This window comes from Nicotiana sylvestris, chromosome 3 (assembly GCF_000393655.2).
Source record: "Nicotiana sylvestris chromosome 3, ASM39365v2, whole genome shotgun sequence".
NCBI lineage: Eukaryota > Viridiplantae > Streptophyta > Magnoliopsida > Solanales > Solanaceae > Nicotiana > Nicotiana sylvestris.
In genome coordinates this window covers 151,655,995-151,669,747 of record NC_091059.1, presented here as the reverse complement: position 1 = coordinate 151,669,747, position 13,753 = coordinate 151,655,995, and the positions used below count along the sequence as shown (strand labels likewise).

The following is a 13,753-nucleotide window of genomic DNA, read 5'->3' as shown; positions in this document are numbered from 1 at the left end:
AGTCCAAAAATGCCATAATCTCATAATTCACCCAATAGGATCCTGGTGTGTCAAAGTTCCCAAGGGCCTCAAGGACCCCGGACAATGCTCACACTAGGAAAACCTCAAAGTAACCCTTTGTGAGCAAGTTTGGAAAGCCAACTCCAGTATGTCAAAGTTCAGAGGAGCCTCAAGGACTCCTAAGCAATGCTTACACTAGAGGGGCAATACCCTAGGTGTTCTAAGAATAGGAGTAGTGTTTGAAAATAGAAGTAGTTTTAAGAAAGGAGTTTAGAAGTAAACAGAGTCATTGCAGCACTCTGAAGCAAAGGTTTCAGCCATCAAACAACAAGCAGAAAACATGGTCACAAAGTTTCAAAGCAAAGATTCCCACTGCCCAGATTTAGCTTAGTTCATTAGTTAACACTAGGTGATAGATAGCATGTTGAGAACAAACAACCACAAAAAGAGGGGAGCAGGGGTTGGGGAGTCATATTAGTCATAAGAAATAAGCATGAGTCTAGTTTATATGGATACACATGAGTCTAACTAAAGAAGGAACAAACATATTGAGAGCAAGACACCCATAAATTCAATCAGACAGAGGCAGACAGGTTATTGTAGTCAACATAGAAGCAAATATGTGATGGTAGTAGACATATAGGTTCGATCAAGACAGAAGAAAGGGCATGCTTAATTATAAGGAATCATACAGGTTAAGTCGAATAGCAGAAAGCATGCAACATAATGGCAATACATATGCTGACTAAGAACAAGAAGCATGAAACATATAGGTTTAGTTAAAGATAGACAGGTTAATCTAGAAGATCCTACTAGTTTAGTAACATAAAAGAGACATGCTGGGAATTGGAAGTACATAAATTAAATTCATATAGAGGTTTGCATGATAGTAAAGTGGGAGCATACCAGTTAGAGAAGCAGAAGCAGAAAGTAAAGTAGTAGGATTCAACAGTCTAGTCCTGGCTTTCAGCCGACTAGACAAACAGATGAACACAAGTAGTAAAGAGACGGGAGCAGAATTTGTGTGTGAGTGTGCTCGTGAACTATTGTTAAAAGAACCAGAGGCCAATCAATTAGGGACAATCACAGAATTACATAATCAAATAACATAAAGGGATTCAGAATAGACGATAACAATTGGGGTTTAATTAAGGCAATGAATCCAAATCATACCAAATAAGGAATCAGTAAGAATCCGAAAGTTAGGCAATCAATTAAGGAAGAGATGACCAATTAAAGTCATAAATAAGGAAATAAATAAAACCTATGCACTCGAATCTTAATAGAGTAAAGTAATCAGCAAAACATTCAAAAGAATACTGATTTCCGGAAAGAATTACTCAAATTCCATAAATAGAGATTAAACCAAGTAAGACCTCACAAAAAATATAGAACTTAGCCAGAAAAGCAGTTTCTAACCCTAACAAAGATTAATTAGGGAAAAATCACAAAAATACTGGATTTAACAAGGAAAAACGTTTAAGTCCAAAGATAGAGTAAACTAACACGACTGATATCACAAAAATACCCAAAATCAAAGCAAAGATTGAAGGAACCACATAGAATCAACTAGGGTTTACATATTCTTGCACAAATCATTCACGAAGATGAAAGAATAATTGATCAAACACTTAGAAGTCAGAAAAACCTTTAAAAACAACTTGGGATGAACCCTAGTTTAGGAAGAGTGATTAAAAATCGGGACAATCAATTAAAACAAAGATTTTCTGAGGGAAATTGCTTAATAACATTCGAATCGTCTTAGATTTGTAAAGATCTGAGAAGAATTGACAATATCAAGCTAGGGTTTTCAGAAAAGTAGTAGAGATGAGAGAATAGGTCAAGAACCCATAGATCCGTAATAAAACAAGAAGAAGTTCTTACTTATAGACGAAACATGGCTTGAGACAGGCTGATAAACAAAGTTCCAAACCGGAACCAGTTGGGGTTCCCTTGAGATCTTCTTAAGGACCCAAGAAATCGAGGATCCATGGCGTGTAGAAGACCAGGTCTGGTCGGAGAAGATATAGAAGTACTATAGGAGGGGTTCACGCCGGTGACAACGCTTTAGGGTTAGGGTTAGGTTGAGAGGGCGTTTGAGACTAGGGAGATGATGGCGGCGGGTGAGGGAAAAAATGAGAAGGGTTTGGGTAGTTTAGGGGGGTTAATTAAGGTAAGGATAATCGTGGACCGTTGATCAAAATGATCAACGACCACGATTGAACGGGCTAGTGGGTCGGGTGTAGGTAGATTGGATCAAAAGGAGTTTGGGTTAATTTTAAAAAGGGTTTTGGGCTAGTTTTAAAGAGGCGAAGTCTGAAATAAAAGGAGCTATTTGTTAAAAGCCCAAACAATTTATAAAAAACATTTTATAAAATAATTAACTGATTATAAAAATAATTTTCATGCGTAGAAATTTTTTAAAATAATTACTCAATATTTTAAAAATACAATGAACCATTTTCTTTTAAAATAATACAATAATGTACGCATGGGCTATTGCAAAGTTATTGCAATTATAACCAAAAAGTTAAATCTGGCTATTTGTGAAATAATTTGAACTTAATATGACTATAAATAGCAAAATTGGATCATGAAATGTTATAAGATTGTTTGTGATGCAATTTTGTAATTATTTCTATAAATAAAATACTAAAATAAATTAATTTAAAAATGTAGAAATTATGAAAAATACCAATTGATGTTAATGCATAGTTTTAAAGATATATATGCATTTTGAAAAATAGTATAGGGAAAAATTGGGTATCAACACCCATTTGGACTTGAGAAAGCTAAATTGGGCAAAATCACTCAAACTACCGAGAGGTATAGAGTGAGTAATCGAGTGTGATTGCTATATTACAACCCTGATCAATCAAACTTGGCCTAGAGTTTACAACCCATTAGGTAACCACCTAGGTGTAAGTCATGACCCTAGGTCTTTTATAACTTGGAAAACAACAACAATAAAAACATTGTCTCTTAGCTTTTCAATTACAATCAATAGCTTAAAAGTAGAAGTAGAAACAACAACTGAATATGTGGAAGTACAATCTTGGGCACATCATACAGTCATACTAAGTGTATACCTAATCCAAAATCTAACTCCATGTGGATTCGACCCCGACTTGTGTTGGTTTTTTTTATTGGCTACGACCTCCTCATAACCTATATTTGTGGTGTGAGTTTAGGTGACATCAAATTTTGGTGCCGTTACAGGGGAGTTAAAAGAATTTAGCTATATATCTAGGTTTTAGTGTGATTTATCTTCTTTTCCTTCTGAGTCACTAACTTTGTTTTTGAATTGATTTTAGGTACGAGAATGGCTCTTAACAACAAACCCATTGGGAATTTGCCAATGGGGGAGGACGTGGATGATGAACAAGTTGATGAGGTTCCTCTTGACAACGTTCCCGCACCTCCCCCACCTTCACCAAAAGCTGCAGGTCACCAGATGTTGCCAAACGAGAGTTATGCAAGTGCTATAGTCTCGCCCCGCATTAGGGCCGACAACTTCCAAATTACCAATGTAATGCTTACACTACTTGAGCAATAGAGATTCTTCACCGGGGCTCTGAGTCAAAATGCTTATAAGCATCTCAAAGGGTTCGTTGATACTTGTTGGGGGAGCAAGCAAACCAATGTCTCCGAGGATGCGCTGCGGTTGAGGCTATTTCCCTTTTCTCTATGGGGGAAGGCATTGGACTAGTTAGAGAGATTGCCCAATCATTCCATCCACACATGGGATGAGTTGGCGGAAAAATTCATTGCCAAATTATTCTCTCCGGGACATATGGCTACACTTAGGGATGAGATTCTTGCGTTCAAGCAAGAACCCAATGAGCCATTGCACGAGATTTGGGAAAGATATCGTACCATGGTTAAAGAGTGCCCGAACAATGATATGACCAAGGCCATGATCCAACCAATCTTCTACAGGGGGATCAACACAACAAATCAATGTGTGGAAAATCAACTCGTCGGTGGGAACTTCATGAACACGCCTTATGTTGAAGCTTATAAAATTTTGGATGAGATGGCAGATACCTCATCGGCATGGCAAAGTAGAGCCAATGTTCCTCAAGGTGACTCGAATGTCATTCACCTACACAAGGAACTACATGATCATGGGCAAGTTATTGCCAAGTTGATAACCACAATGAACCAATTGGCCAAAGCTCAGCTTCAACAAGTTCAAGGGTTGAAACAAGTGAATGCGATAGAAGATGTGAATATGATAATAAACAAGAGACGACAACAAGGTCAACAAATGCAAACCCATCCGAAACAATTCATGCAAGATGATAGTGGTTATGATCAAGGTGATTCATTCAACGAGCAAGAAGAATAAGTGCAGTATGTCAATAATTATCAAGCCAAAGAAACAATGCTCAAGGACAAAAATCAACAACAATGGAGCAAGAAGAATAAGTGCAGTATGTCAATAATTATCAAGGCCAACAAAACAATGCTCAAGGACAAAAATCAACAACAATGGTGGTCACAAGGAAATTGGAACAACCAAGGCCACCAATGTAATTGAAGTGGTGGTAACAATAATCAAGGCAATTGGGGTGGCAACAATCAAAGCAATTGGGGAGGCAATAACTATGGAGGGTGGAACAACAACAACAACCGGGGGTCGGGTTTTCAAAGGTCTCTGATGTTCCAACAACCGAGTAATCCACCTCCCTATATTTCTCAAGGTCCGAACTCTTCTAACAATGAGATGGGTAGAATTGAGAACATGTTTAAACAGATGATGGAGAAGAATGCCAACTCCGATGCTCAACTAGCCTCTCACAACACTTCAATCCGCAATTTGGAAGATCAATTGGTCCAAATCACGCAAGCTTTGAATACTCATACTAAAGGGGCACTACCAAGTGGTACGGTGGTGAAACCAAAGGGTGGGAATAATACGGGACATGCTATGGTCGTGACTACAAGAAGTGAAAAAGATAGAGATGAAACCACCTCAAATCAAAGAATAATTGTGGATGATGATGTACTGGTTCAAGAAGACGAAACTCCAAGCAATGTGGTTCAAGCTAATGAAGACATGAGAATTGATATTGATAAAAATGTGAAGGAGACACAAGAAGAAGTTAACCCATCTAGGGAACACGTGATTGACATGCTGGAACTGGTAGTGCCAAAGGCTAAGGCACCAATGCCAAGGCCTCCTCCTCCATACCTTCAAAGGCTTGCAAAGCAAAATAGTGAGAACCAATTCAAAAAGTTTATTGATATAATAAAGAGTTTGTCTATTAATGTGCCGTTGGTTGAGGCATTGGTACAAATGCCGGGATATGAAAAGTTCATAAAGGATTTGGTGACAAAGAAAAGATCAACGAATTGTGAGACTATCAAGATGACACATCAAGTGAGTGCTATTGTGCACTCAATGGCCTCGAAATTGGAAGATCTCAGTGCTTTCACAATCCCTTGCACTATTGGGAGTGCCGATTTTGCCAAAGCTCTATGTGATCTAGGGGCGAGTATCAACTTGATGCCCTAATCGGTGTTCAAAACTTTGGGGATTGGGCAACCAAGACCCATATCCATGATGTTGCAAATGGCAGATCATACAGTGAAGAGGCCTTTGGGTATTATTGATGATGTGTTAGTTCGTGTTGACAAGTTTTTCCTCCCGGCGGACTTTGTGATTCTTGATTGTGAAGTGGACTATGAGGTGCCCATCATTTTGGGTAGACCTTTCCTCTCTACGGGGAAGGCTCTTATTGATATGGAAGTTGGTGAGATCACTTTTCGGGTGGGTGACGAAAATGTGGTCTTCCATGTGTGCAAATCTATGAGGCAACCGAATAGCAATGACGTTCGTTCGTTCGTGGATTTAGTGACCGATGTGATTGTTGATGATACTAGTGCCACAATGAATGTTGAGGACAAATTGGAAGCCGTGTTTCTCAACCTCGATGATGATGAGGAGAAATATAGATATGTGGAATGTGTGATGTATTGCAAGGAATGGGGTCGTACACTTATAAACCCCGCAAGTTATTTTTGGATCTTGAGAATTGGAAGACTCCTTCAACAAAGCCCTCAATCGAAAAGCCTCCCACATTGGAATTAAATCCATTGCCTCCGCATCTCAGGTATAAATTCCTTGGTCCTTCTTCAACTTTACCGATTGTTCTTTCCTCTTATTTGACTAACATGCAGGTAGAGTCCATATTTGGAGGTGCTACAAAGGAGGAAAAGAGCAATTGGATGGACATTAGCGGATATCTGAGGTATAAGCCCCGCTTTTTGCATGCACAAGATAATTTTGGAAGAAGGTGACAAACCCTCCGTTGAACATCAAAGGAGGCTAAATTAAGCAATGCAAGAAGTGGTCAAGAAGGAGATCATAAAGTAGTTGGATGCTAGGGTTGTTTACCCCATTTCCAATAGTTCATGGACTTCTCTGGTGCAATGTGTCACAAAGAAAGGGGCATGATTGTGGTTACCAATGATAAGAACGAGTTGATTCCTACAAGAATGGTGATCGGGTGGAGAGTATGCATGGACTATCGCAAGCTCAACAAAGTTACAAGAAATGATCATTTCTCACTTTCCTTCCTTGATCAAATGCTAGATAGGTTGGCCGGCCGTGCTTTCTATTGTTTCCTTGATAGATATTTCGGCTACAATCAAATTCTTATTGCTCCGGAGGACCAAGAGAAGACCACTTTCACATGTCCTTATGGTACATTCTCATTTTCAAGGATGTCATTTGGGATTTGTAATGCGCCAGCAACTTTTCAATGGTGTATGATGGCTATTTTCACCGACATGGTGTTTGTGGTTGGGAATTCTTTTGATGATTGTTTGAATAATTTAGATAAGGTCTTGGCTATATTTGAGGAGACAATTTTGATATTGAATTGGGAGAAATGTCACTTTATTATCGATGAAGGCATCGTCCTCGGCCACAAAATTTCAAAGCATGGTATTGAGGTCGACAAGGCCAAAATTGAGGTGATCTCCAAACTTCCTCCTCCTACATCCGTGAAGGGAGTGATGAGCTTCTTGGGTCATGCAAGGTTCTATCGCCAATTCATCAAGGATTTTTCCAAAGTGGTGGACCCCTTGTGTAAGCTTTTGAAAAAGGGTGCCAAGTTCCATTTCAACAAAAATTGTATGAACACATTCGAATTGCTTAAGTTCAAATTGACTAGTACTCCTATTATCGCCGCACCGGATTGGAGCTTGCCTTTTGAGCTCATGTGTGACTCTAGTGATGTGGCAGTTGGAGCAGTTTTGGGGCAAAGAATCAACAAATCTTCTATCCGGTCTCCTATGCTAGCAAGACCATGAATGACACCCAAGTAAACTGCACAGTAACTGAAAAAGAGCTACTTGCTATTATTTTTTCTATGGAGAAGTTCCGCCCGTATTTGATGGGTACAAAGGTGATTGTTCACACCGACCATGCGGCCTTCAGTACTTGATGAGCAAGAAAGGTTCTAAGGCAAGGTTGATGTGGTGAGTGCTTCTATTGCAAGAGTTTGATCTAGAGATTCAAGACAACAAGGGTAGTGAAAATCAAGTGGCAGACCACTTGTCCCACTTGGAGGAGAGGGGAGGTAACATGACGGCCTTAAGATCAATGATTCCTTTCCTGACGAGCAATTTCTAGCCATTTCAATGACCGGGATGCCATGGTCCATTGACTTAGCAAACTATCTTGTGAGTGGCATTGTACCGAATGAGTTCTCTTCAAACCAAAGGAAGAAGCTCAAATGGGATTGCCTTGACTATTATTGGGATTAGCCGTATCTTTTCCGGATATGTACCGATGGTGTGATTCAATGATGTGTGCCGGAGGAAAAACAAATGAGAATTATTGAGGCTTGCCACTCTTCACCGTATGGTGGTCACCATGGGGGGGGGGGAGAGAACGGCAACAAAAGTGTTAGAGTTGTGGATTCTATTAGTCTACTCTCTACAAGGACGCTAGTGATATAGTCAAGTGTTGTGATAAATGTCAAAGGGCCGGTGGGATTTCTAAGAAGAATGAGATGCCCCTCACTGCCATCTTGGAAATTGATATCTTTGATGTTTGGGGTATTGATTTCATGGGACCGTTCGTGAGCTCTTGTGGGAAAACTTATATTTTGCTAGCTGTGGACGATGTGTCAAAATGGGTTGAGGCCGTGGCTTTACCCAACAACCAAGCTCGAAGTGTGGTGGCATTTTTGAAGCAGAACATCTTTACAAGATTCGGTACTCCTAGGGCTATTATTAGTGATGGGGGTTCACATTTTTGCAACAAGGCAATTTAATACCTTACTCACCAAGTATGGTGTCACTCACAAAGTCTCGACCACCTACCATCCTCAAGCGAGCGGACAAGTTGAAGTCTCCAACCGGGAGATCAAGAGTATTTTGTCAAAGAATGTGATTGCCAATCAGACGGATTGGTCAAGAAAACTTGATGATGCTCTTTGGGCTTATAGGACGACCTACAAAACACCGATTAGGATGTCTCCATATCGCTTGGCGTTTGGGAAGGTGTGTCATCTTCTGGTGGAAGTTAAGCATAAGGCCATGTGGGCTTTGAAGAAGTTGAACCTTAAGTGGGATGTCGCCGCAAACCTAAGAGTGGCACAATTGAATGATCTGGATGAATTTCGGTATCATGCCTACACAAGCTCGTCCCTTTACAAGGAGAAGATGAAGTACCTCAAGCTCGTCCCTTTGAGTGATCTTGTGTTATTGTTCAATTCCCATTTGCGGATGTTTCCAGGCAAGTTGAAGTCTAAATGGAGTGGTCCAGTTGAAGTGGTGAATGTTGCCCCCTTTGGTGCTTTGGATTTGAAAAACAAGAACAATGAGGTGTTTAGAGTCAATAGGCACCAGATTAAACATTATATTGGCAAGGTTGATGATGGCCACATTTTGGCGGTTCTTCATTTCAAATGATTGGTAATCTGCATCGTGCCGCGACGTTAAATCAGGCACTTCTTGGGAGGCAACGCATGTGTCTTTTTATTTTTCTTGGTTTTATTCTTTAATTAGATAGGCTTTGTTTTGTGCTAACTAGTTTTGAAGTGTATGCAGGAATGGGAGTGCACTGCAGGAACTGTGCAAGAAAAATTGGCTAAGTGTCACAAAAGTGTGAACTGCACCAGAATTATGCGGACCGCACAATCACTCTACGACCGCACAATTCTGTGTGCAGTCGCACAACTAGAAGACAAAAAGTGCATGCTCTATGAAGATTGGCCTGTCAAATTTCATTAACAATTTGCGTCCGCACACAAAATTGTGCGGTCCACACAAATTCTGCGACCACACTCACTTTTGTGCGGACCACAGAGCTTCTTCAAGGGTTCATGTATAGACTGTGGACCACACTCAAAATTGTGCGGCTGTACTCAGGTAAGTTTTGGACCTACTGGGTCAACCTATAAATAGGACTTCCATATACTATTCACACTTTACGCTCTCTGACTTCTAGATCCCTAAGCAAACATAGTGCATATCTCATTAGTTCTAAATTTTCCCTCATTTCATCAAGTTAGATTCTCACCTGCATCATTCACTACTGGTATGTTCAATCCTTGTTAAATTTTAGTTCATTCTTCTTAATTTTTGTTTTTGTTTTCTTTGATTAGTTTAGTTATTTTTAAGCCTAAAAAAGTCAAATGTGCTTAATATGTGCTTCAAAATCATATGGGTAGCTACGTATATGTTCATTAGGGGCTGGGTAGACCACTAATCTTGTCAATTTGCGCGAACCATGTCTAATTTGTGAAATATTGCATGAACCTAGCGTACTGCCGTGTGAAATTCAAATTGTGTGGCCGCACACACTTTTGTGAGGTCCATAGTTCCCTAAGTTAGGGCATCTGTGTGCTTGAATTGTGTGGACCGCACTAAAAAATATGCGGTCCGCACTGCTGAATGATCAGAGAACCCAATAGTTGAACCTGGGGTTATGTGGTCGCACTCAAAATTGTGCGTCCTGCACTTTTGGTTGTGCGGCCGCATTGTGAAATTGTGCGATCCTCACTCGGCTATCTGTGACCACACTCACTTTTGTGCGGTCCGCACTGCCTCTTCTGAGTCTTCTTTAGTACAACTATCAAGCATGCATCTGTATACACTATGAGCTTCAATTCTAACTAATTCCTATTACTTATGTGTTGCAGACATGGTTAGATCACGGGGTAGAGGTGATACATCAAAAGGGAGGGGTGAGCCTCCTGAGGCAGAGACCGAGGCAAAAGTAAGCTACCACTTTCCATTTAGAGAGCCATAAGCAAGAAAGCAACGACTAACAGAATTCTTGAACCCTCCGAGTCCAGTTAGTATCTCCCGTCTAGGGAAGCTTTTGAGGGTAACTCTGTGCAAGCAATGCCTGAGACCCAATCTCTGCAAGTCCTGGGTAGATTCCACTTGGTAGATGAGTTATCTTCCACTGCTAGTTCTTCTGAGGGTTCGGAAGAGGGAAGCCAGGATTTTAAGCCCTCTTCCTCACATACTCCAGCTGTACCAATCAATGTAGATGATGATGATGATATCCCAGATGATGGGAGAGGAGGTGATACTCGAGTGGGCGGCCTTGAGAGGTTGATGAGGAAAGAGATGTGGGAAGACAAATTCGTCAGCTTAACCGCCTTCATCAGATTCATAGAGTGGTGGCCCCAGAGATCGCTCACACTTGAGTGACAGTTCTTGATAAAAGATTTGGAAATTCACAATCCAAATATCCTTAGACAGTTCCGGGAGCGAAAGGGTTGGAAATGGTTCACCCAAAGTTTCATCGATGCAAATGCGCACTTGGTTAAAGAATTTAATGCCAATGTGGCTCACATAAAAAAGTGTACTAAGATAACAAAAGTGAGAAACCTGAAAATCTGATTCGACTCATGTGTCTTGAACTGTGGGATTTGAAGAAGTAGAAGCAATCCAGTATTTGGAAAATCTTGCTATGGGTGATGCAGCTCACCCATGGCTAGCTAAGATTTTGGCTGCTCGAGGACCACCACATCGTGGCTCACAGCAGGGGTTCCCATAGTCCGGGTCACCCTAAATTTTGAAGCCAAAGGGTGGCAGACATTCGTGTGTAGTCGTATTGATCCATGCTTAAATGAGAACAACCTCCCACTTCCCCGAGCAGTCTTGGTAGATTCGATTATGGCTGGGTACCCGATTAATGTTGGTTCCATCATGTCGACCAAAATCACATTAGCTGTCTAGAAGGATGAGAGATCATACTCGTACCCGAACTTCTTCACTGAATATTTCAATGATCAAAAGATGGAGCCGGGGCAGTATGATACAAAAGTAAAGGCCAAGAAGACTTTCTCATGGTACCACGTATAGGGTGATGACAACCCGAACTTCAAGGGTAAGGCAACTACCTCTGCTGGCCAATCTGAGGAGCCAATGGTAGTAGTTATTGATTCACCTGCTGAGCCTTCCACAGATGCCATGCCTTCCACAGCAGCCGGTCCTTCCACCGGGACAGCAGCTATGCCACCACCTTCTTCTTCTAGACCTTCAACTTCATTATCAGTGCCATTATCAATGCCAACCTCATCCACTTTTCCACAGATTGCGCTGCGAGTCTTCCAGACATTGGCAAGTCTCAACAACTGGATATAGGAAGATACTTCAAAGCTGTTTGACATATCCAGTGTTGTTGCAGCATAGTCTTCTGCCCCAGCAGCACCATAGGTACCACTGTTAGTGTAGGAAACATTGAAGACGATTCTGGACAACTAGAAGACCATTATGGATACGCTTGTGGCTCATGGGGAAGTCATTGAGGAGTTGGAAAAGCAAGCAAAGAAGATGCGTAAGTCTCAGGCGTCGAAGAAGTCAGTGGAGAAGCTGGGAAAAGAGATTACCAAGTTAACATCTACAGGAGATCTACCACTTAACCTGCTTATAGGGCCAACAGTACCAGCAGCATAGGTAGCACCAATAGTACCCGAGGCATCAGAGGCAGTAGCTGGCCAGTCTGAGGAGCCGGATGTCACTGCCCACACCGCTGAGGAGATGATCCATATGCTCACCAACCCTGTTGTCCCTCAGCCAGGTGATGACGAGATACAGTTAGAGAAGTCCAAGGGTGCTGCGAATTCCATGCAGACTGAGACCACATAGGGAGTTCTCTTAACTCTCTACCCTTCCTTGTTCTTAATTTTGTTAAGCATTGGGGACAATGCATATTTTTATTCAGGTGGTGGTCCATTTTGATTGATTTGACATTGATATTGGCCTGTAATAGCTCTTATACTCCTTTTCTTTTATATTTATTTTCTCTTTGGTTATGTATATATTCTTCCCTCTCATTTGATGTATATATTCATTTTCTTTTGGTTTGTATATTCATTTGTCTTACTTTCCGTAGTATACTTCATAGCTTCTTTAGTTTGTTTTTCCTTAGTAGTATAACTTCTGATTTACTTTAGTAGCTTCTTTTTGATTTGTTAGCTTCTTTTCTCATTGGAGTGAACAATAAGCCTTTGGTTTTCTTAATACCACGGTTCTTTTCAAAGGTGGATTTTGTGTGAACCGGGGGGCTCTTACCAATGATGGATGGCGTGACAACCTTCTTAAGGGATTGAGTCCGTTTTCTTTTATGTTTGTACACGGTCAAAATCGAGGAGTTCGACTTTGGGGCTACTGTGGTGCTCCACGCCCAACCTCGAGAAGGTCGAAGCAAAATGTGAAGTATGACCCCGAGGTGCATCCCTCAAGGGATCACATCGAAGGTTTATTATGGCAGACCTTGGGGTAGTATAAAATCGATTACCATCATGGAAAGGCGGGAAAACTCCCGAGGGTATGTGGTTAGAGCTGACTGAGTCTGCGAAGACAGTACAAGCCCGTACAAGTCTGTTACATAGCTACACCAATAGCATTTCTCTGTTATGATTAGACTATGCTGGCATTCACCCTTCCTATATAAAGGGGGCCCTTGTCATTTTTGTAGGGGGATAGACATTATTGAATACAATAGAACATTCTCTGCTTTTCTTGCTTAAACGTGCTCAACGATTACTCTACAAATTTATTACATTATTCTTCATTTATTGCTTCTTCATTTATTGTGTTCATTCATTGTTATTCATTTATTTCCCGTTATTGACTGCAAGAGGCTACCTATGAGGCCTTTATTGTCATAGTTTATTCATCACTTATTCATTTGCTAGCTGCCCTTACTAGACCTCGAAGCCCCTGTTCCATTCAGCTCGAGGCCCAGTTTTGTGATAGTATTGGTTTGCATATGTTATTCTCTTTATTTACATTTAGCATCTGTTGCCTAACAACTAGTATTAAGATAAATCACGTATTTTTAAAACCACAAATCAAATATAATTATTATTACCATTTTTCAAGGTAAACAGTTTGGCGCCCACCGTGGAGCTAAAAATATTAGTGATTATTTTGGTGCTAGTTCTCTAATAACACAATTTATTCTTCACACCTTTTCTTGTCAAAGATATTTTGATTTCAGGCCAAAATATGTCTAGCACACAAAATGCACCTGCTCATGACAGTGAAGGACTTGGATAAAATAGCGGCATAGGGCTCGGTGTACCATATGTGAACCCTAAGGAAGTCTCAAACGTGGAGTGAGTTGATATCAGCTCCCAAAATGCTCTAAACACGGAAGCAGGCGCAGACCCCATAAGGAATGGACACAGGGAAGCCCAAGCTAGAGGCCAAGAAGACCGAGGAATGGAAGAAGGAGGAGTCAGCCTCCAAGTGATATTCGAGATGCTGC

The 13,753-nt window shown here is 40.9% G+C and overlaps 1 protein-coding gene across 1 annotated transcript; it reads left to right on the top strand.

Moving 5' to 3' along the window:
• Positions 1 to 4,729: 4,729 nt before the first annotated feature.
• On the top strand, positions 4,730 to 5,521 carry LOC138888182 (uncharacterized). Its single transcript, XM_070169999.1, has one exon. The coding sequence runs from the start codon at positions 4,730 to 4,732 to the stop codon at positions 5,519 to 5,521; it is 792 nt and encodes a 263-aa protein (XP_070026100.1).
• Positions 5,522 to 13,753: the final 8,232 nt, after the last annotated feature.

What these genes read in the sequence shown, in the direction of transcription:
- LOC138888182 (XM_070169999.1), top strand. Translation starts at nt 4,730, where the DNA reads ATGGGTAGAATTGAGAACATGTTTAAACAGATGATGGAGAAGAATGCC.